The sequence below is a fragment of the Hypomesus nipponensis genome, chromosome 9 (genome assembly GCF_054491055.1).
Source record: "Hypomesus nipponensis isolate SF chromosome 9, ASM5449105v1, whole genome shotgun sequence".
Classification (NCBI taxonomy): Eukaryota; Metazoa; Chordata; class Actinopteri; order Osmeriformes; family Osmeridae; genus Hypomesus; species Hypomesus nipponensis.
Window position 1 is genome coordinate 1,880,001 of NC_140369.1, and position 21,624 is coordinate 1,901,624.

At 48.8% G+C, this 21,624-nt stretch overlaps 1 protein-coding gene across 2 annotated transcripts in view; it reads right to left on the reverse strand.

The window, feature by feature from the left end:
• Positions 1-21,624, reverse strand: part of rad18 (RAD18 E3 ubiquitin protein ligase) — a 36,492-nt gene that overhangs the window by 6,904 nt on the left and 7,964 nt on the right. For both annotated transcript variants that reach the window (XM_084705793.1, XM_084705792.1), the window contains exons 7-11: positions 19,724-19,920; positions 17,851-17,921; positions 17,611-17,671; positions 9,472-9,624; positions 7,840-7,981 (exon numbers count right to left, since the gene is read on the reverse strand). In XM_084705793.1, coding sequence (XP_084561919.1) covers positions 7,840-7,981; positions 9,472-9,624; positions 17,611-17,671; positions 17,851-17,921; positions 19,724-19,920 — 624 coding nt within the window. The remainder of the gene's footprint in view (positions 1-7,839; positions 7,982-9,471; positions 9,625-17,610; positions 17,672-17,850; positions 17,922-19,723; positions 19,921-21,624) is intronic.

The window sequence follows — 21,624 nt, forward strand, 5'->3', positions numbered from 1 at the left end:
CGCTCGCTCTCGCGCTCTCTCGCGCTCTCTCTCGCGCTCTTTCGCGCTCTCTCTCGCTCTCTCGCGCTCTCTCTCGCTCTCTCTCGCTCGCTCTCGCGCTCTCTCGCGCTCTCTCTCGCTCTCTCGCGCTCTCTCTCGCTCGCTCTCGCGCTCTCTCTCGCTCGCTCTCGCGCGCTCTCGCGCTCTCTCTCGCTCGCTCTCGCGCTCTCTCTCGCTCTCTCTCGCGCTCGCTCTCGCTCGCTCTCGCGCTCTCTCTCGCTCGCTCTCGCGCTCGCTCTCGCTCGCTCTCGCGCTCTCTCTCGCTCGCTCTCGCTCGCGCGCTCTCACCACTCTGCCCGGTCTGTTTCATTGTTTTCCTGTGAATGAGAGCGATGGTGGCTCAGCGGAACCGCTAACCCATGGCGTGGCGCACCGCTGGAAACAGCCACCAGGTGCTGTGCTCAAAGCTACTGTGACCTTGGCTGGCTCTGACCCTTTAGAGCGAAACCACAGAGATGATGGCAGTGTGTGAGAGACGTAGATGTTAGCTACACTACGCGAACACACCAGTCATCTGAACTCTGTTCTGGGCCCAACCTTGCGGTGAGCGAGCAACACATTCCTCATCATACGAGAGGCAGCTGAAAGAGTTAAAACTGCAGGGATGAACACAGTCTGGGGCGCACAGGGATGAACAGTCTGGGACACACAGTGATGAACAGTCTGGGACACACAGTGATGAACAGTCTGGGACACAGGGATGAACACAGTCTGGAACACACAGTGATGAACAGTCTGGGACACAGGGATGAACACAGTCTGGAACACACAGTGATGAACACAGTCTGGGACACACAGGGATGAACAGTCTGGGACACAGTGATGAACACAGTCTGGGACACACAGTGATGAACACAGTCTGGAACACACAGTGATGAACAGTCTGGGACACAGTGATGAACACAGTCTGGGACACACAGTGATGAACACAGTCTGGAACACACAGTGATGAACAGTCTGGGACACAGGGATGAACACAGTCTGGGACACACAGGGATGAACAGTCTGGGACACAGGGATGAACACAGTCTGGGACACAGTGATGAACAGTCTGGGACTCACACACTACAGTAGAACTAGCCTCTTCCTGGTATTTAACTTTTTCATCTGTCTGTCCAAAGACCAATGGATAAAAATGGTCCCCTGTTGAAATGTTGCCAATTACCCGAAGCTGTGGCACTCAGAGAGGAGCCAGCCGGGAAGCTGAAGGAACACACTGCAGGAACGCCCCTGACACTTTCCCTGTCCTCTCTCTCAAAGGATGTGACCCGAGAAAAGTTTCACACTTTTCAAAAAGAAAAACGTTTTTATATGGAACGTGATTGCCTTCCGATGGAACATTAGGGCATGAAGATTTTCCTGTGAGGTGAGTAACTGGACCATCTTGTACTTTATATCCTATATAATATATATATATATATATATTATTGTTTAGCTCTTTAGTATATTGTTTAGCTTAGTATTAGACAAATCGTATTTATTCATTCAACATTTTCTACTTAAATTAAGATCCATATATGTTTATTGCATGCCACAGTAAATTCAGTGTTTGTTTCAAGTTAAATGGCAATAAAAACACATTCTGATTCTGAGAGATGTGTGGTCCAGCCTCCTCTACACCCAAGACAGGCAGACCCTCATGCATCACCCAGCCTCCTCTACACCCAAGACAGGCAGACCCTCATGCATCACCCAGCCTCCTCTACACCCAAGACAGGCAGACCCTCATGCATCACCCAGCCTCCTCTACACCCAAGACAGGCAGACCCTCATGCATCACCCAGCCTCCTCTACACCCAAGACAGGCAGACCCTCATGCATCACCCAGCCTCCTCTACACCCAAGACAGGCAGACCCTCATGCATCACCCAGCCTCCTCTACACCCTGCAGAGGCCTGGAGCAGGCCTGGAGCCGTGTGTCCAGGGTGAAAAGGCCCTCTGGACCCTCCAGTTGTACAGTTCAGACCTTATATAGAGAGGTTTGACGGCACACCTTCTAGGGGGTCTAGAAACACAGAGGGTTAGGGTTACTCTCAGGTTACTGGGGAGCGGGAGGACTCAGGAGATTCAGGGCTCTTAAATATTTACAGGAACTAACCGCGATGACGTTCCCCAAACATCGACCAAGGAAGAGCAGAGCCAAGGATACCAAACAAACGATGGCGTCAGAGGGCTGCCCTGCAGCGTGCGCGCCTCTGTTTACAAGTTCATGCGCCGCGCTCACCATGCTCTCAGCAGTCGCAGCGTCTAGACGGGGTGACTCGTGTCTGGGGCTCTCAGACGACGCTCCGGCATGTGTCTGGCTTGCTCTTTGTTTAGCTAACAACAGGGTAATGGGGTACTCCAAACACACACACACACTGTACACACACACACACACACACACACTGTACACACACACACACAGCTATCCTAATTCCTGTATGATTCGACAGGCCGGGTGACTCCTAATTACAGAAGGAGAAGCTGCGGTTATTAGTTTAGGTCTGCTGGGCTCTCCAGGTGATTGTGGTCGATTGATCGTGACGCTCTCTCTATGGTGGAACACCAGAAGTGTCTATTTAGCCGTGGCCCCGTGTCCGCTCATCAGACGGGGCTGACGAGAGCAAAATAACCTCTGCAATGTCAACTGGTTCAGACTGCAGTGATTGTGTTCTTGTAAGATCAACAACCAGTACAAATCAACAGCTGTAAACAGCTTGACAGAGAGAGTCTTGAAGAGATGGAGAACTGTAAAATTACTTCAGGAGAACCTCAAACTTAGTGTGCAGCTGACAAAGGTAACCTTGCATTAAAGCAGAAAAACACCCAAGGAAATACCTTCTTAGTAGTGTGCCAAAATACCAGCATCCAGAAGAACTAAATGTAGTGATTGAGTGGAAGGAAAGGTCCTTGACCTCTCCCTAGCATCACTCGGCTACTCACAACTGCCTCAGTGGAGCCCCAGATGAAATCAGAGCACGGATCGCGCTTCCCACACAAGTCAGAAAGAAATAACCCCGGCAAGATTGAAAAAGCGGCAGCAAGTCCCTTACGCAGGGGAGGCATGAACCGCAAATTACTTTCACTTGGAGAGGTGTTTTGTCTGGAGAAATGCAACAACAAGTGATAAATGTCAAAAGAAGGGGAAAAACACCGCCAGGTTTGTGACTGTGCAGATTAGGGGAGTCACAGAAGATGCTGCTTTGCCATCCTGTCAGTAGTAAGGAGACACATAGCAGAGCATTGCTCAAGGACATAAAGGCACCCGGACTCAACCATAATCGGAATATACATGAGGTGAGGCAGCCATCGTGGGAGCTGAATATGAAATATGCTAAGCTAGTATCAGCTGCCAGGGAGCTGAAGAGGCCTAGCAAAGCAGAGCGCGGTCGTTATCTCAAGAAGCAGGTCTTAGCTTGAATGTAGCACAGCAGATAAGACAACAGCAGGTGCATCAAATCCGTTAAAACAACTGTGAAACGGGGCCCTCGAACTGAGGAATAATGGTTTGGACAGTTCCAGGCTCTTGCGTAACGTGACCCCTGATCCGTCTTCCATCTCGTCATACCAACGTCTGCAGCGGTCAGGTTAGAGCACATCAGCTAGTCCATCACCACCACAGGAGCGGAGAGCTTTGAAGTTTATCCCAGTGTCCAAGCAAAGCTATTTTTATGCAAGCGCAGACAGGAGAAGGTATAGGTCAGGACTATTTTGTGATTCCCATAACACTGCCAATAAACAATACTGTTTCAGAGGGATTAACTGTGGCTTCGTAAATCATACAGATGAGAGACGAATATGAAGGTTAAATCCTAAAAAAGAAAAGTTTGAAAAGTGTACTGGGAGGGCGGAAGGTTTTTATGTTTTTTGATAGATAACCACCCTTAGTCTCAAGGGAGAATGTGGTCGCAGGTTTCCCCTATTAATAAGCCCTCGTTACCAGTCTCCATCTCAGTGTTTAGGTGGTGCTGTATGTCCCTTTACCCTTTTCACCCCGTGGTTGTGATCATCAAACCAAGTCAGCAGAAAAAATGTAAAGAAAACAACATACCAAATAAAATAAAGGCAATGAAAAGAACCCTGCTGTTTAGCCTTGGGCCATATGATAAAGACGATGTAGAAACCACCAAAAAGAACATATGCTGAGTCCATCTATCCAGTACGGCGGTTTACGGCAGCCTTGATTCATCAGAATGAGCAGAAAGCTGGAAATCATTCCTCTTCCTTAAATATCAAATCAAAACCAAACAAGGCTCTGCTTTTAGTGCTCATCAGTGTAGTCCCCAGCATCTTTCCTCCGCTTTAGCAACATTTACATTTAGTCCATTAAATTACCTTTTCAGCGCTTCTCTCTGAACACCAAATACTTGCAGACTACATTAAACATTTCAGGAAAAGTAAAATTATACATAAAAACTCGTGCTCAGCTGACAGAAAGTGAAATTAAACCTCTAAACATGAATATATGCCACTGTTTAGCATGTTTAACATCAGTACACTGGGATTGACGGCCCAGGCTTGTGGGATATTGAAAAGCTCTTATAGAACCAGCCGGAATGTTTAACTGGCATATGAAGCAAAATCGGATTCAATTTACCGTACTGTCACGACGACTTGTGTTTGAGATTTTCCAAGAAACTAATTTTTGCCGTTGTTTATCAGCTACTTTGCATAGTAAAAATGACTTCACTGATTTTGTTGTTGTTGTTGCAGTTTTACTCTCTATGGAGAACAGGAAGGTTCTAGACTGAATCTACCCTTAACCTGACCCAGTGTGTGGCAGCTGCAAGGTGTTAGTTCTCATAGAAAACACACAAATGAATCCCGGCTTGTTACTGTCAACTTAACATTCGCGCGTGCCTTACGCACACTGCAACATGCCTGCAGACCAACCCACAAAGGTTTCCTCACTGGAGCAGGCTACAGAAATCAGAATGGTTTAAAAGTATAGTCGCTGACATTAACATAACATTATCATATCAACAGGCAACACTGAGATAATAAGCCACCTGGTGGAACCTCGATAAAAATTTTAATTAAATACCTAAAAACAAACCAAAAACACCTCTTCAGAACATCTGGCCGTCTGTGTGGGTGGTTGTTCTCCCGTCTTGTTTCTCAGTGTAATGATGACCTGAGTCCTGAGAGGAAGGAGGTACAACCAGAGGACTGAGCCTGAGACCTCACACTCTGCCCTCACAGCCAGGGCAACCTAACAGCCTCCTTGGAGCCCTGATTAAATACTTTAGCCACTCAACATACATTTACATATCTCAATGTGGCCAAACAGAAGATTGACATGCAACGAAGGTGTTTCTCCTTTACAGAGAGAGGGAGGGGGAGAGAGACAGAGAGAAAAGGAAAGATAGTGAGGGAGAGAAAAGGAGGGAGGGAGGGTGGCAGGGAGGGAGCAGGTGGATGAGGAGGAGGACTGGGAAGCTCATTAGGCCTGGTCGGAGGAGCATGGCGAATGGTGCTACATGGAAATGGAAATACACCCTTCCCCCTCCACACACATGTACACACACACACACACACACACACACACATGAATGGATTGTGTGGGAAAGGGGCTGACCCCACTCTGGTGATGGGGTCGGTAAAAGGCTGTCAATATTTGTTAGAGTGTTAAATGGACATGTCAGGTGGTGTTAGGGCTAAGGAGACAAGACAGGTAGGGAATCAAGGAGGTGAGGCAAGGAGGGGAGAAGGAAAGGAAGGGAATCAAGGAGGTGAGGCAAGGAGGGGAGGAGGAGAGGCAGGGAATCAAGGAGGTGAGGCAAGGAAGGGAGGAGGAGAGGCAGGGAATCAAGGAGGTGAGGCAAGGAGGTGAGGGGAAGAGGAGAGGCAGGGGAACAGGAGAGGCAGGGAGGGGAGGAGAGGGCAGGCAGGTCTGGTATCTGAGCGCCAGTCCAGCTGAGCACACCTGCATGTTCCCATACACACACACACACACACAGCTCTAGGTGAACCAGTGTGGGCCAATACGATAAAGTCCTAACATGGAGCCCTATAACCTTTGACTTGAGAGCATAAACATGGAGCCATATGACCTCTGACCTGACAGACCCAACATGGAGCCATATGACCTCTGACCTCACCTAGCCATGTCTCCCAACATGGTTCTCTGAGCTGCAGTAGAATGGGGTGGAACAGCTGGTCTGATAAGGACACATGCATTCGACACGTTGGCTAAGGGAACACGCTCTTAAGTACAGTGTTTTTGATGCTTCTACACTGGAAGAACTATGGATCCTGTTCCACATTTGCAGACCAAACAGTACAGTAAGTGGCGCTAACATAATATCTTAAAACAACAGGGTTGAGAAATAGTTTTATCCACACTGCTCGATAAACCTGCCAGCAAAAACAGACTGAACGGTTAATGTGAGTTCTCTGACAGATGTGCTCTTTTCCCTTTGTTGAGCAGATGGCGGATCATATGACGGATCACATGACGGATCACATGACGGATCACATGACGGATCACATGACGGATCACATGACGGATCACAGGACAGATCTCAAAGACATGAACGGGACAGGCACAGGCACCCTCCTCCCTGTTCCTCAGTACCAGACCCTGGTCCACAGCACCAGACCCTGGTACCAGACCCTAGTCCACAGTACACAGTACCAGACCCTCGTCCACAGCACCAGACCCTGGTCCACAGTACAGGACCCTGGCCCACAGAACACAGTATCAGACCCTGGTACCAGACCCTGGTCCGCAGCACCAGACCCTGGTACCAGACCCTGGTCCACAGTACCAGACCCTGGTCCACAGTACAGGACCCTGGTCCACAGTACAGGACCCTGGTCCAAAGAACACAGTACCAGACCCTGGTACCAGACCCTGGTCCACAGTACTAGACCCTGGTCCACAGTACCAGACCCTGGTACCAGACCCTGGTCCACAGTACACAGTACCAGACCCTGGTCCACACATGTGAGGAGGTTTAGCTGTTCAGACTCCACCTGACAGAAAAGCTTGTCAGCACACGTAGGCCTGGAGGCTGGGCTAGACACGATGGTGGGCATAACGGAGCTAGATAACGACCCACTCATCTGAATCAGGTGTGTTAGAGCAGGGAAACATCTAAAACATGCAGGACAGGGGGTCCCTGAGGACCAGGGTTGAAGACTTCTGCTGTATGTAGCTCTGGAAGACTGTGCACAGGACAGAACCAGGCGCTGTCCTGCTCTACCCCCTTCCTGTTCCCGGCCCTCCTGCCCTATCAGAGAGCAGCCCACACTCCCTCCTGCCCTATCAGAGAGCAGCCCACACTCCCTCCTGCCCTATCAGAGAGCAGCCCACACTCCCTCCTGCCCTATCAGAGAGCAGCCCACACTCCCTCCTGCCCTATCAGAGAGCAGCCCACACTCCCTCCTGCCCTATCAGAGAGCAGCCCACACTCCCTCCTGCCCTATCAGAGAGCAGCCCACACTCCCTCCTGCCCTATCAGAGAGCAGCCCACACTCCCTCCTGCCCTATCAGAGAGCAGCCCACACTCCCTCCTGCCCTATCAGAGAGCAGCCCACACTCCCTCTTGCCCTATCAGAGAGCAGCCCACACTCCCTCCTGCCCTATCAGAGAGCAGCCCACACTCCCTCCTGCCCTATCAGAGAGCAGCCCACACTCCCTCCTGCCCTATCAGAGAGCAGCCCACACTCCCTCCTGCCCTATCAGAGAGCAGCCCACACTCCCTCCTGCCCTATCAGAGAGCAGCCCACACAGCATTCTCAGTCCATGGTCATCCCAACACAAACACCCTTTTTCACGGGAGAAGAACCGTCAGATCACACTAACAGGCTCACCTGCTGATGGACACGTCGCTGTAAGATGGGCTGGCCGACCCTGCCGTGACCCCTGCCGTGACCCCTGCCGGGTCCGGCTTGGACGGGGTCTCCTGAGCGCGCTCAGACATGCGGGCGTCGCCGTCCGATCCTCCCGCTTCACCTGCATACAGGAAGTCATCACATGGGATCACAGGAAGTCGTCACATGGGATCACAGGAAGTCATCACATGGGATCACAGGAAGTCGTCACATGGGATCACAGGAAGTCATCACATGGGATCACAGGAAGTCATCACATGGGATCACAGGAAGTCATCACATCTGTCTGAAAACATCTGTCTGGCCAGTGCCCTTGAAGTCCCACGCACACACATGCACACACACGCAACCACACACACGCACGCAAACACGCGCACAAACACACAGGTTTGTCTTTGTCACATAAACACACACACACACACCCTCCACAAGTCTTCAATTTAAAACCCGTCCCCTAAGCATGTACACGCGTCTCCGTGGAAACGCATGTCATTTACATCAGTCACGCCCGTGTTCCATTAGAGAGCCTCGGTGTTTAAGCTGCAGCCTCCGGTCCTCCAGAACATTTCCCTCCCACACCAGGCCCACACGTCTCCCAGGCTGCGCTGAAGCTGGAGCCAGCCAGAGGAGAACACTGCTCGCCCAGCTGCTGCAGGTCTCACAAATGCTCCGTGTTCTAGAACAGGTCTGTTTCTGCGCTCTAGAACAGGTCTGTTTCTGCGTTCTAGAACAAGTCTGTTTCTGTATTTCAGAACAGGTCTGTTTCTGTATTTCAGAACAGGTCTGTTTCTGTATTTCAGAACAGGTCTGTTTCTGCGCTCTAGAACAGGTCTGTTTCTGTATTTTAGAACAGGTCTGTTTCTGCGCTCTAGAACAGGTCTGTTTCTGTATTTCAGAACAGGTCTGTTTCTGCGCTCTAGAACAGGTCTGTTTCTGCGCTCTAGAACAGGTCTGTTTCTGTATTTTAGAAAAGGTCTGTTTCTGCGCTCTAGAACAGGTCTGTTTCTGCGTTCTTGAATGATCCATTTCAACAAGTGTGAGGGAGTCAGATCGCCGAGCGGTTAGGGAATCGGGCTATTGATGAGAAGTTTGCCGGTTCAATTCCTGGCTGTGCAAAAATGACGTTGTGTCCTTGGGTAAGGCACTTCACCCTACTTGCCTCGGGGAGAATGTCCCTGTACTTACTGTAAGTCGCTCTGGATAAGAGTGTTTGCTAAATGACTTAATGTAAATGTAACTTGACACGAGATGGAAGTGGACACCCTCCCTCCTCCCTCCCTCTCTCTACTTCCCCCACTCTCCTCACGTGAAAGTAGATGCCCAACAGCCTCATGGGTATCCCCCTGGGCATTATGATGAGAGCTGGCCTTTGATTAGGCCTGTGGAGCAATCAGCAGGTGCTGCTGGGATTTAGAGGCAGGCTAGTGGAGGTGTTAGGGGAAGGGACGGGAGACTACACATCCCTCTGATCTGAGAACCCAGATGGTAATCACAAAGCAGCCTGTCCAACTCTCCCCTTTCACAGATTGCTTATTGACTGTGAGGTTTGCTGAGTCGGGCAGCGTGAGGCTGGAGGGGCCTCTCGGAAGGGGGTGGGGGGTTAGCGCTCACCTGCCGGGCTCCTGGCACGTCTCCCCTCGGTCGCCGGCTCTCCCCTCCCCCCGTCTTCCACTTCCTGTTTGATCTGCTGCCGTCTGCCGCTTGTGTCCATGCGCGCCCGAACCTCGGCAATCAAGTCGCCAAACTCACTGCTGTGCTGCTGTCCTGCAAGACACAGAAGGGAGGAGGGGGGGGGGGGTGAGCGGCTAGTGATCCCCACAGAGACATGCAGAGACCAGACATGCAGAGGAAACTCGGATGGATGTATTCTGTTGCTCAACACAGGTGGGAGGGGGGTGAGGAGAGAGAGAGAAAGGCGAAGGGCATGTGTGTGTGGTGTGTGACCGTGTGTGTGTGTGTGGTGTGTGGCCGTGTGATGTGTCACTGTGTGTGTGTTATAGTTCGGTGAAATATCCGTGAACCTTTCTGTTTTGCCTAACAAAGGGCAACAAACACTGGAGCCTTTCCTAACATGTTCATTACTGACAATCAGAAACACCATGAAGCGACTGATCACCCACAGATCCACAAGCCAACCCTAACAGAACTGGGATTAAATCAAACCAGAAATAAACATTGCCAACACGAACGAAAGAAACTAAACAAAAGCCACACATGGTAAATTGGGAATCAAAGCACCGTCCAAAATCAGATGTTTTTCATTCAGCTCAGAGAAAGCAGGAAAACATTGTTTGCGAACATTAAGGGCAATAGTTTCTTTCAAACAGAAAGAAAACTGAGTTTTAAACCCGAAAATAATCAATTACAAGGTTTTCACCCAGAAACACAAAGCACAAGAGACAATGTGCCTTTCCTAGAATTTCCCAGAATTCTTTAGCTCCAACATCTCCTCCTTTTTTAGTTTAGTTTTTTTAACAACATTTCTTACTATTTCCCAATTAAAATCCTGATGTCCTACGACTGCCCTCCTGTCAATACAACTTAGGCCCAAAGCATTCCACATCCTCGTCCTGTCTGGACAGAATTGCATTACCAACAGGCTGTTGGGGATGGTGATTTCATCACGCTGTCTTCCCTCTGCTGTTCCAGGCCCGCCGTGCGATACATCGTGTTCTCAGGGCCCAGCTTAGCTCAGTCATTAGCCCAGTGGGCCTGGACACCGTCATGGGGAATCTCCTGAGGCTACAGGGTAGAGGAACCCACTGCCTTCCGCCTCATTGTGCCCCGGGGGAATCCCAGGGGTAGAAACCGTTTTATAAACCATTTGATTCTATTCCACCATCTTGCAGCTCGGAACATTCCTGCAGCTTCGATGTTTAGAGGAGAAAACTGAGCTGATGTGTGTTTATAGCCCAGTCACTAGAGGGCTGACTGGTCTGTGTTAACCTATAGCCCAGTCACTAGAGGGCTGACTGGTCTGTGTTAACCTATAGCCCAGTCACTAGAGGGCTGACTGGTCTGTGTTAACCTATAGCCCAGTCACTAGAGGGCTGACTGGTCTGTGTTAACCTATAGCCCAGTCACTAGAGGGCTGACTGGTCTGTGTTAACCTATAGCCCAGTCACTAGAGGGCTGACTGGTCTGTGTTAACCTATAGCCCAGTCACTAGAGGGCTGACTGGTCTGTGTTAACCTATAGCCCAGTCACTAGAGGGCTGACTGGTCTGTGTTAACCTATAGCCCAGTCACTAGAGGGCTGACTGGTCTGTGTTAACCTATAGCCCAGTCACTAGAGGGCTGACTGGTCTGTGTTAACCTATAGCCCAGTCACTAGAGGGCTGACTGGTCTGTGTTAACCTCACAAACCACCATGTTTATCATCCCTCCGGTCACTTGCCTCTGCTCCTGCCTCTGCCTCTGCTCTTGCCTCTGCCCCTGCCCTTGCCCCTGCTCCTGCCTCTGCCCCTGCCCTTGCCCCTGCTCTTGCCCCTGCCCTTGCCTCTGACCTTGCCCTTGCCCCTGCCTCTGCCCTTGCCCTTGCCTCTCCCCTTGCTCCTGCCTCTCCCCTTGCTCCTGCCCCTGCCCATGCCCTTGCCCTTGCCCCTGCCCTGCCTCTGCACCACACGAGAGCTCCAGCTGGGCTGGCGTGTAATCAAGTGCTAATGAAGTTAAATCGCACAAATAAATAATGATAGGGTTAGCAAGGCAGAATAGGATATTCAGGTGCACAACAAAGATACAAATTAAATCGGTGGAGGGATTTGTCCAGGGCCGAGGACAGTGTGAAGTAAAAAAAATGACAAGTTTCAGCCTTGACCAAGCCCTTGGGAGCCAAGGACACCCATCATCCTGGTGCACACTGAATGATTTCTTCCCATGAAAAAATCCTTGATCACACAAATGGACGTCAGATTTAAATGTAATTACTGCATTAGTTCTGCATGTGTGGTGAGAGTCAGATTGAATGAATTCCATCTCGTATTTGTCCTTTTGACAAGCACATTACTTCTACTTAACATGCCTTATGCTAATGCTGGCTAAGGCTGCTGCCACAACAAAGTATATTTCTTAATCTAAGTCATAGCCCCCCGCCCCAACTCCCCTGGAAAAGTAAAATTCAGAGCGACACATACTTTCATTTAAAATAAAGTATTCTCTGATTTACGGAAGCAATTTACATTGAAATTAACTTCTTTCCTGGTATCTCCAAAGAAGCAAACTGCCTGTTGGAGTCGCAGCCACATGGCGCTGCAGAAACCTGGGGGCTGGGTTCCTCTAGAAGGCAGAGGGGCCAAGATGACTGGGTTCCTCCAGAAGGCAGCCCCAGCCCCCGCACCGTCCCTGCCAGTGTGTGTGTGTGTGTCTTGTCGTCAACAAAGGCCTTGCGTGATGCTGAACCATCGTTGAGTCACCGGTCCAGTCGCCACGGAAACTGGATGTCAATCAATGGCCCACTCTGCGGGGTGATGTGCCTGAATGTCACGGACGGTCGGAGCCCTGTCACGGATGAAATATCACAGCGTGTATCACGCGTGTAAACACGGGGCTTAGCCTCATCTCAACAGAGATTAAGGGAGAGAGAGACAGACAGCCAGACAGCCAGACAGACAGACACACAGACAGAGACAGACACAGACAGACAGAGACACACAGACAGAGACACAGACAGACAGACACAGACAGACAGAGACACAGACAGACAGACAGACAAACAGAGAGAGAGACAGAGAGAGACTCTGATCTGATCTCATGTCCCATCGACCAGATGTCCTTAATGGCCAACCTTCTTCACTTGATGGTGGGCAAACAGTCGTCATGGGAACATTAGACGGGTGCATGCGCGGAGTCGGACGAGAGAGGGCAATGGGTTAATTGCAGGCAATAATCCAAAAGAAAATGATGGATTTAACCTCCACCAGAGAAACAATCAGCATGTGCAGATCTTCTGAAGAGCTTTGACTGAAAGAGATGTGAGATCAAAGAAAAAACTTGTATTGAATATCTTTTGTTGTTGCTGCATCCAGCATTGAGTCTCCTCATTTTGGAAGGGTTAGGGTTAGGGTTAGGGTTAGGGTTAGGGTTAGGTTCAGCGGTCACAGCTGAGGACATGTCCTCATTTTGGAAGGGTTAGGGTTAGGGTTAGGGTTAGGGTTAGGTTCAGCGGTCACAGCTGAGGACATGTCCTCATTTTGGAAGGGTTAGGGTTAGGGTTAGGGTTAGGTTCAGCGGTCACAGCTGAGGACATGTCCTCATTTTGGAAGGGTTAGGGTTAGGTTCAGCGGTCACAGCTGAGGACATGTCCTCATTTTGGAAGGGTTAGGGTTAGGTTCAGCGGTCACAGCTGAGGACATGTCCTCATTTTGGAAGGGTTAGGGTTAGGTTCAGCGGTCACAGCTGAGGACATATCCTCATTTTGGAAGGGTTAGGGTTAGGGTTAGGTTCAGCGGTCACAGCTGAGGACATGTCCTCATTTTGGAAGGGTTAGGGTTAGGGTTAGGTTCAGCGGTCACAGCTGAGGACATATCCTCATTTTGGAAGGGTTAGGGTTAGGGTTAGGTTCAGCGGTCACAGCTGAGGACATATCCTCATTTTGGAAGGGTTAGGGTTAGGTTCAGCGGTCACAGCTGAGGACATGTCCTCATTTTGGAAGGGTTAGGGTTAGGGTTAGGTTCAGCGGTCACAGCTGAGGACATGTCCTCATTTTGGAAGGGTTAGGGTTAGGGTTAGGTTCAGCGGTCACAGCTGAGGACATGTCCTCATTTTGGAAGGGTTAGGGTTAGGGTTAGGTTCAGCGGTCACAGCTGAGGACATATCCTCATTTTGGAAGGGTTAGGGTTAGGGTTAGGTTCAGCGGTCACAGCTGAGGACATGTCCTCATTTTGGAAGGGTTAGGGTTAGGGTTAGGTTCAGCGGTCACAGCTGAGGACATATCCTCATTTTGGAAGGGTTAGGGTTAGGGTTAGGTTCAGCGGTCACAGCTGAGGACATGTCCTCATTTTGGAAGGGTTAGGGTTAGGGTTAGGTTCAGCGGTCACAGCTGAGGACATATCCTCATTTTGGAAGGGTTAGGGTTAGGGTTAGGTTCAGCGGTCACAGCTGAGGACATATCCTCATTTTGGAAGGGTTAGGGTTAGGGTTAGGTTCAGCGGTCACAGCTGAGGACATGTCCTCATTTTGGAAGGGTTAGGGTTAGGGTTAGGTTCAGCGGTCACAGCTGAGGACATATCCTCATTTTGGAAGGGTTAGGGTTAGGGTTAGGGGTTCAGCGGTCACAGCTGAGGACATATCCTCATTTTGGAAGGGTTAGGGTTAGGTTCAGCGGTCACAGCTGAGGACATATCCTCATTTTGGAAGTAGCACTGATGCCTTCGTGGAGTGCCGTTCCAAGTAAAAACATGTGCTGCAGAGCGACATGACAGCAGTTGCAATGACAAGCTCTGGGGGAACATTGAGTCCAAAAGCCATCGGAGAGATAAACAATGTTCAAAAGCCAGCCAGGATCAGACCAACCCCCCCCCCAGAGGGACTAGCCTGCCCAGCACTGAGGAGGACTGGGCCCTATTAAACACATGTTGGCCCAATGGAGACCACATGATCGAGAAGATGCTGTCCAGGTGTCTGCGCTGTTGTGGCCAAAGTCAAACCCACCATCTGATGCACAGAGAGCGCACAAGTGCAGAGGTGCAGGGGGTGCAGGGGTGCCGAGGGTGCAGAGGTGCAGGGGGTGCAGGGGGTGCAGAGGGTGCAGGGGGTGCAGAGGGTGCAGGGGGTGCAGGGGTGCAGAGGGTGCAGGGGGTGCAGGGGTGCAGGGGTGCAGAGGGTGCAGGGGTGCAGAGGGTGCAGAGGTGCAGAGGTGCAGGGGTGCAGGGGTGCAGGGGTGCAGAGGGTGCAGAGGGTGCAGAGGGTGCAGAGGGTGCAGAGGGTGCAGGGGGTGCAGGGGTGCAGGGGTGCAGGGGTGCAGAGGGTGCGCAGGGGTGCAGAGGTGCAGGGGTGCAGGGGTGCAGAGGGTGCAGGGGGTGCAGAGGGTGCAGAGGTGCAGAGGGTGCAGGGGTGCAGAGGTGCAGGGGTGCAGAGGGTGCAGGGGGTGCAGAGGGTGCAGAGGTGCAGAGGGTGCAGAGGGTGCAGAGGTGCAGGGGTGCAGAGGGTGCAGAGGGTGCAGGGGTGCAGAGGGTGCAGACTATGTAAAATGGTACGGTAAAATGACACCTCTGAAAGCTCACAGAAAGAGCGTCCCCTCCCTCCCTCTCCCCTCCAATTCCATCACAAGAAGAGTGAGTCATTCTCAAACTCCTTTGATTAATAAACGGTTATCACCGTGCTGAGGCTATTTATAGCATCCCACCCACCGGGAGTCAAATCAATATTTCAATATCCCCCTCATTCTCAAAGTTAGCTCCGTCTGGCTATTTCCAGACTGCTTTAATCTCCCTCCTCTGAATCAACTCCACCTGGCAAACTGCCCCTCCACCTGACAAACTGCCCCTCCATCTCTCCATCCTGATCTCAGCTCTGCCCTTAACCCTTGTGCTGCCTTCGGGTCACATGACCAAAAGGTTCATAACGAACCATCGTTGTGTTTACACAATTTTACCCAATACAAAAGCAAATATTTTTTATTTTATTTTAACCTTCGCAATGTGGGGGGTCTGAGACAGCCCAACGGTTAAAAGAAAATGCTTCACTTTGTTTTTGTATGCGGTAAAGTTGTCGCAAACGACGGTGGGTCACAATGACTGATGGGTCAGAATGACCCGAGGAGAACACAAGGGTTAAGAGAAAGCAAACACTAAGTCTGGTGAGGATTGGAGCTGATTCATGAGTTAATGACTCAGTCTGGTGAGGATTGGAGCTGATTCATGAGTTAATGACTCAGTCTGGTGAGGATTGGAGCTGATTCACGAGTTCATGACTCAGTCTGGTGAGGATTGGAGCTGATTCACGAGTTCATGACTCAGTCTGCTGAGGATTGGAGCTGATTCACGAGTTCATGACTCAGTCTGGTGAGGATTGGAGCTGATTCATGGGTTCATGACTCAGTCTGGTGAGGATTGGAGCTGATTCATGAGTTCATGACTCAGTCTGGTGAGGATTGGAGCTGATTCACGAGTTCATGAGCAAGTGACTGATCCTCCTGGGCTCGGGTGGAAGCCCCGCCCCTTTCTGGGCGTGTCTTGGAGTCTGTGTCGACTGCTTGATCACCTCAACAGGTAGCTTGAGTGGTAGACTATACACAAACACACCTCCACACTACCAACCGTCTCTGGGGGAGGGGATCCCTCTCTGAATTGCTCCTCCCAAGGTTTCTTCCATTTTTTCTGGGAGTTTTTCTGGGAGTTTTTCCTTGTCTTCCTTGAGGGTTTAGGTTGGTTGAGGGGCAGTTCTATGGGCGTATGTGAAGCCCTCTGTGACATGCTTGCGTGTAAAAAGGGCTATACAAATACATTTGATTTGATTTGACTACACACACACACAAAGACAGCTCCCCGCTACATACACACACCCCACTACATACACACACACCTCCTCCCCATCACACACACACACACACACACACACACTCGGTCTACCTGCTTCCAACACTCACCACTGTTGAGTTAAGATAAATTACAGAGAACCAGGTTTAATGGGGAGTTAATGGTCTTCCTGGCCATACTTTGCTCAAAGCTCCCCAAGATGACATCCCCTCAACTGACACCCTGGGAAAGGAGGTGCTCCTGTGAGTATCGATCACGTCTCTCTAGATGTGACCCAGCTGGCATGCATCACCTTTGGACACCGAGTGGAAAACGGTGTTTAAGAGTTCTGGCTTTACTCCCACACAAACCAGAAGAAGCCCTTCTTGAGGACAATGAAGTCGGCCTCGTTCATTAATCATCTGTGTTCTGGTCTGCCTGCAAGACTCGCAGAATCAGAGAGAAAACGCTAGGAGAGCGTTTAGAAGGCACGCGCTGCTGCGACTGATGGAGGTATTGATTTAGGATGACAGCTAACTGAAAGGTAGACAGGCTGTACAGGTTATATCAATCTAAGAGAAAGCCAAACGCTGCTATATCACGTCTGTCTTTACAGGACTGTACAGGTCTGTCATTAACTACCGATCAATTAACAATAATAAATATGACAAATAATTACTATATTACTTTTTTACTGTTTTAAATGTTCTGAATATAATAAAAAATGTTTGATCTATACCCTGCTATATGAGCTCATGAGAACATGGAATGTCAGGTCCAATATCTAGGAGCCCTATCTGAAGCTTAAACAGGAGCCATCTAGACCCTTGAATTAGCTTGCAGAGGCTATGCTGATTGTCATCTCCCTAATGTTTCTAGTGAGAGTAAAACCCCACATATTGTGATGCTATTTAACTGCCCTTCATTCCTGTGTTCTTGGTCCAGTCTTCTGAGATGCTCCCTTTTGACTGGATCAGACACCTGCACCTTACATATATGTAATACATACTTTGATTTAGTCTTGAACTTGTATTTGGTAATTGATTTAATTGACATGGCACTTTCACAGCAAAACCAGATACTTCTATAGTTCTATAGTTCAGCACCGTGGTTAAATCAGGCCATCACCCAACCAATAGTCTGTCAACTTCCTGTCGCAGACAGTCGCTCTAAAAACTACTTCCTGTCGCAGACAGTCGCTCTAAAAACAACTCCCCCCCCCCCCCGTGATGATCTCGCACAAAAGGGAAGGACACAAAACAACCCCCGCTGTCAATCAATCGATGGAGAGAACTTACTGTAATTTGAATGCAGCTCGTCGATCTCTTCCGCCGATGGGTTCTTGCTGAACACCATGGCCTGTGAGACAAATCCAACGGAAAGAAACAGAGCAATGAAATCATTTGCAAAGTTTGTAGTTATTGATCAAATATGCTGGTTTACTAAACAAGGACTTTACAATAGTTCTTATTATAGCTCTGATTTATTTACAAGCCTATTGAGAGAAATGTGTCTCGCCGACGCTTGCTGTGACGTACGCGTTTGGTTTGCCGCTGTAGCTGGTTCCTAATCTTCTCAGCGGCCTCCACTTCTTTGGCGATGTCTTCAGCTGTTAACAGGAGATAGACGTCTATGACCCGCAGGGCTCCACACTTGTTTTGTTTATGTAAACAGGGCTGTTCCCTGCGTTTGAGTTTGGACCCACAAGACTGAAGCCACAGATGTGGAATCCCCAGAGATCCTTAAGAACTGAACAACAGGAAACTTTGGCAACTATTTCAAATCTAACGGCTCTACCTGGGATGTCCACATTCTTCTGGTGTGTACCATTCAGGAACACAAGGCCCAGGAGCACGCACAGCAGAGGACAGCGTTTCAGACCGTTTCTAATGTAATGAGCTCAGCAGGCTGCTTTAGTTACATGTGTTGTTAATGGTATTTTATCCCTCGACTCAAACGGTCACAACAGAGACATTAAGTGCTTACCTAGAACAGAGCATAGCTATCCCCCTGGTCTTCAATCATACAGAACAGTTTGAAAAGGGCCACTACTTAAGTGTGTGTGTGTGTGTGTGTGTGTGTGTGTGTGTGTGTGTGTGTAGAGAGAGAGATCTGTCTTCAGTGTGGACAACCCCGCATGCATTCATCACTTTGGGAAGAACTTGAGCCAAAAGTAAGATTAGTGAGTCACTGGTCCTCTGCAGTAATGAATAGCTTTTAGACATCCAAACTGAGATTTGGGCTGAACATGTGCGTGGTGTGTGTGTGTGTGTGTGTGTGACGAGCAAGATTGGCTGGGGAATAGGTCAACGTGGGGAAACTGTAAATCAAAGTCACAGCCATTTGAGAGCCTGGTCACAGTCACACACAGATACGTCAGATTGCCTCCACAGACCTGGACCTCAGCAGGGATGTGGAGAAGAAAGGAGGCTGCACACCTCTCCTTGCTAAAGGTTTATTTATAATTCCTTTCTTCAACAGTTTCTTGCCAATCCAAATATTTTCCTGAATAAATAACACCATTTGTTTCATATTTCTGGGTGGTCCGCTATCAAATTGCATGTGGACATCCACATGCTACAACGAAAGTCCATGAACAACTTATTGCAATTATCTAAGTATGTTTAGTGCCAGATGTTTTTACTAGGGCATATATTATAAAAGGACATATCAGTAACCAGAAATGACCTTGCCTGTTTTTCTAAGATTTTCTACTGAAACGCCGATTAATGTGCACTGTCCCTGTAAAAAATAAAATAAATAAACTCAAGGTGACACAGCTTCTTCCATGTGTATGTAAACAGCAAGTCAGAAATTCTCAATTGCAACGACAAGTTGCCTGATAATACTGTATTTGGAAACACTTGTTGCGCCCTGTGCGCACACCTACACAGAGATGGAACATCAGATGCTGATGGCGCATCATCCTCCCCCTCAGGGAACACACACAAACAAACAAACAAACACGCCCTTTCAAGTGTACATTAGCAGGTATAATTTCAGAGCTTCGAGAGGAAGCAATGTTGTTGAAATACATCATTGTCGGACAATTGTCATTATGCCCAATCTCCTGCTTTCAAATGAATCTCTTTTCAGCTCGGTCTAGGCCACAGTACTCTAGTATTCAAACTGTCAAAGAAAGAATCTCAGCCTTTACTGGACATCCATTACAGATGATTGTTTGAGAGTTCTGCTACCTGATAGCAAAAATAACTCTTATCTACTAGCTCCTTAAAAGAAGTGAAATTGTATTCAACCTGATTTGAATTGGAGGGAGACGCACCCGGAATTGTAATGGCAGCTGATAAAGAAGTTCTTTATTGTATCTACTATCTACTAAAAAGAAGCGAAACCTTGTAAAGATTAACACAACAGAAAAAAACCTTCATGTCTCCGGTTCCTCTCCCTTACCTGATTTGGGTTGGAGGGAGTCGCACTGGGAGTTGTAGATGTGGACAAACTCCTGGAGTCTCTGCTCCAGGTGGGGTCGAGGACCCGAGGCAGACAGGTGACAGTCCTTCAGCCTCCTCTTCAGCTCCTGCGTGGACAGCAGCGTGTACACCAGCTTGGCCATGGGGCGTCTCCGGTCACCGTCAGCGCCTAGTGAGCTGGCAGAGGGCACACCCCAGCCTTAACGCTCCTCAAATCAGATCAGATTTTTGGGGCTCAATTCCGATGTGACAGGTCAGACTAAAGTCTGAGACCTGGATCGGATTTAAGACCACGTTGGAAAATGGCCCAAAACCATATGAGGGGAAAATCTGATTGGGGTGACATTCAGCTGCTGTGTGAATATAGCCAAGACGGCACCATCACTTTAGCCACAGGACGGCAAGTTTAGCGAAACCACGCGAGAATCCATCTAGCCAAGCTACAATGTGTTTGTTTGTGTCCGAAACAGAGTGGTTTGGACCAATCAGTGTCCTTTGAGGAGCTACTGGCAGCTATAGGATTGGTTGAAGGCCATGACGCTTCATCTCATCACCTGCCATGTGGTGTTTGAAAGTACCTGCCTTTTTTCAAACTGTTTCACAACTTCCTGACTTCAGGGGACCATCCCACCACAGCCTTGAACCAATCAGCTGGTTTGGGGACATGCACACGGTATAGTGCAGTACATGACACATGACACACTGAGCCAGAAGAGGATATGGTGTGAGAGACTGTATTAAGTCATAACTGAACACAGTTATTACCTGTAGTAAAACCTGTTGGTTTTGCTTTAAGCAATTCTGAACGGCTGTGAAAATGTTCATGTGAATGCAAATGTTTGACACAGCATTTTCAATGGCAAAAAGCATCTGCCTGAGGTCATATTGTTTAATAAATGCAAAACCAACTTTGGGGTTACGCTCCAACAAAGATAATCTTCGCTCTTCATCATTATAATTACAGATACACAAGCAGCTTTCAGGACAAACAGCTGACAACTAAATTGGCCAAAAGATATTGCATCCTCATGTTGTTCATGGCTCCATTCCCCGTGTTCCGCCAAACCAAGACGCAGCCCAGTTATACAATCTACTATATTACTACGAATACATCCTTAGTCACACAACCCGACACAATCTCACCATGAGAACAAATACCACTGCGAGGAAGACATGACATGAGTGACAAAGATGTCTACCGCACTCGTACACCAGAGGCTGTTGGAAATGGTTGTCTCTTCAGTTGCAACATTTTCCATGGGGATTTGTAAAGACAGACAATGGCTTAAAAAACGGTTTAGTAACTCAGAAAGCATAAGATGTTAAAGAGTATTAAAAGAGACAGCGTCTATTTTAAAATCGATCTTCAATTTTGTTGGAAAATATATATTTTGACAGCTTGCGGTATGTGCTGCTGAAACACACAGCTGATTCAAGCAGAATTGCAATTGACTCTTTAAGCATTATGCACGCTTCCATCACACACAGACGAATCCTAGTATCTTTAAACTGCTAAAAGATGATTGAAAGCTACTGAATTAGGCCGAGGCAAATTGATGATATCACTTGGGTGTACATATTTAATATTTTATGATCCGATTGTAACCAGGCAGAGTTTATGCCAGTATACAGCACTGTGTGCATTATGCAAATGTCTTATGTGGAAATATCTACACAATTCCACACTCAAGTCTTAGTCATTACTATGCAGACAGACAGATGAAGCTAGGCGCTTCAGCGACCATGGAGAACCTTAAGCTCTACTCCATTATTGGCGATCACCTGTGAGGCAAATAAATCTGCTGGTTCTTAAACTGGGCTGTTGAGACGGTGTCAGTTTACCTGTTCTTATCCTATCAACCTCCATCTAAGCCCAATTTA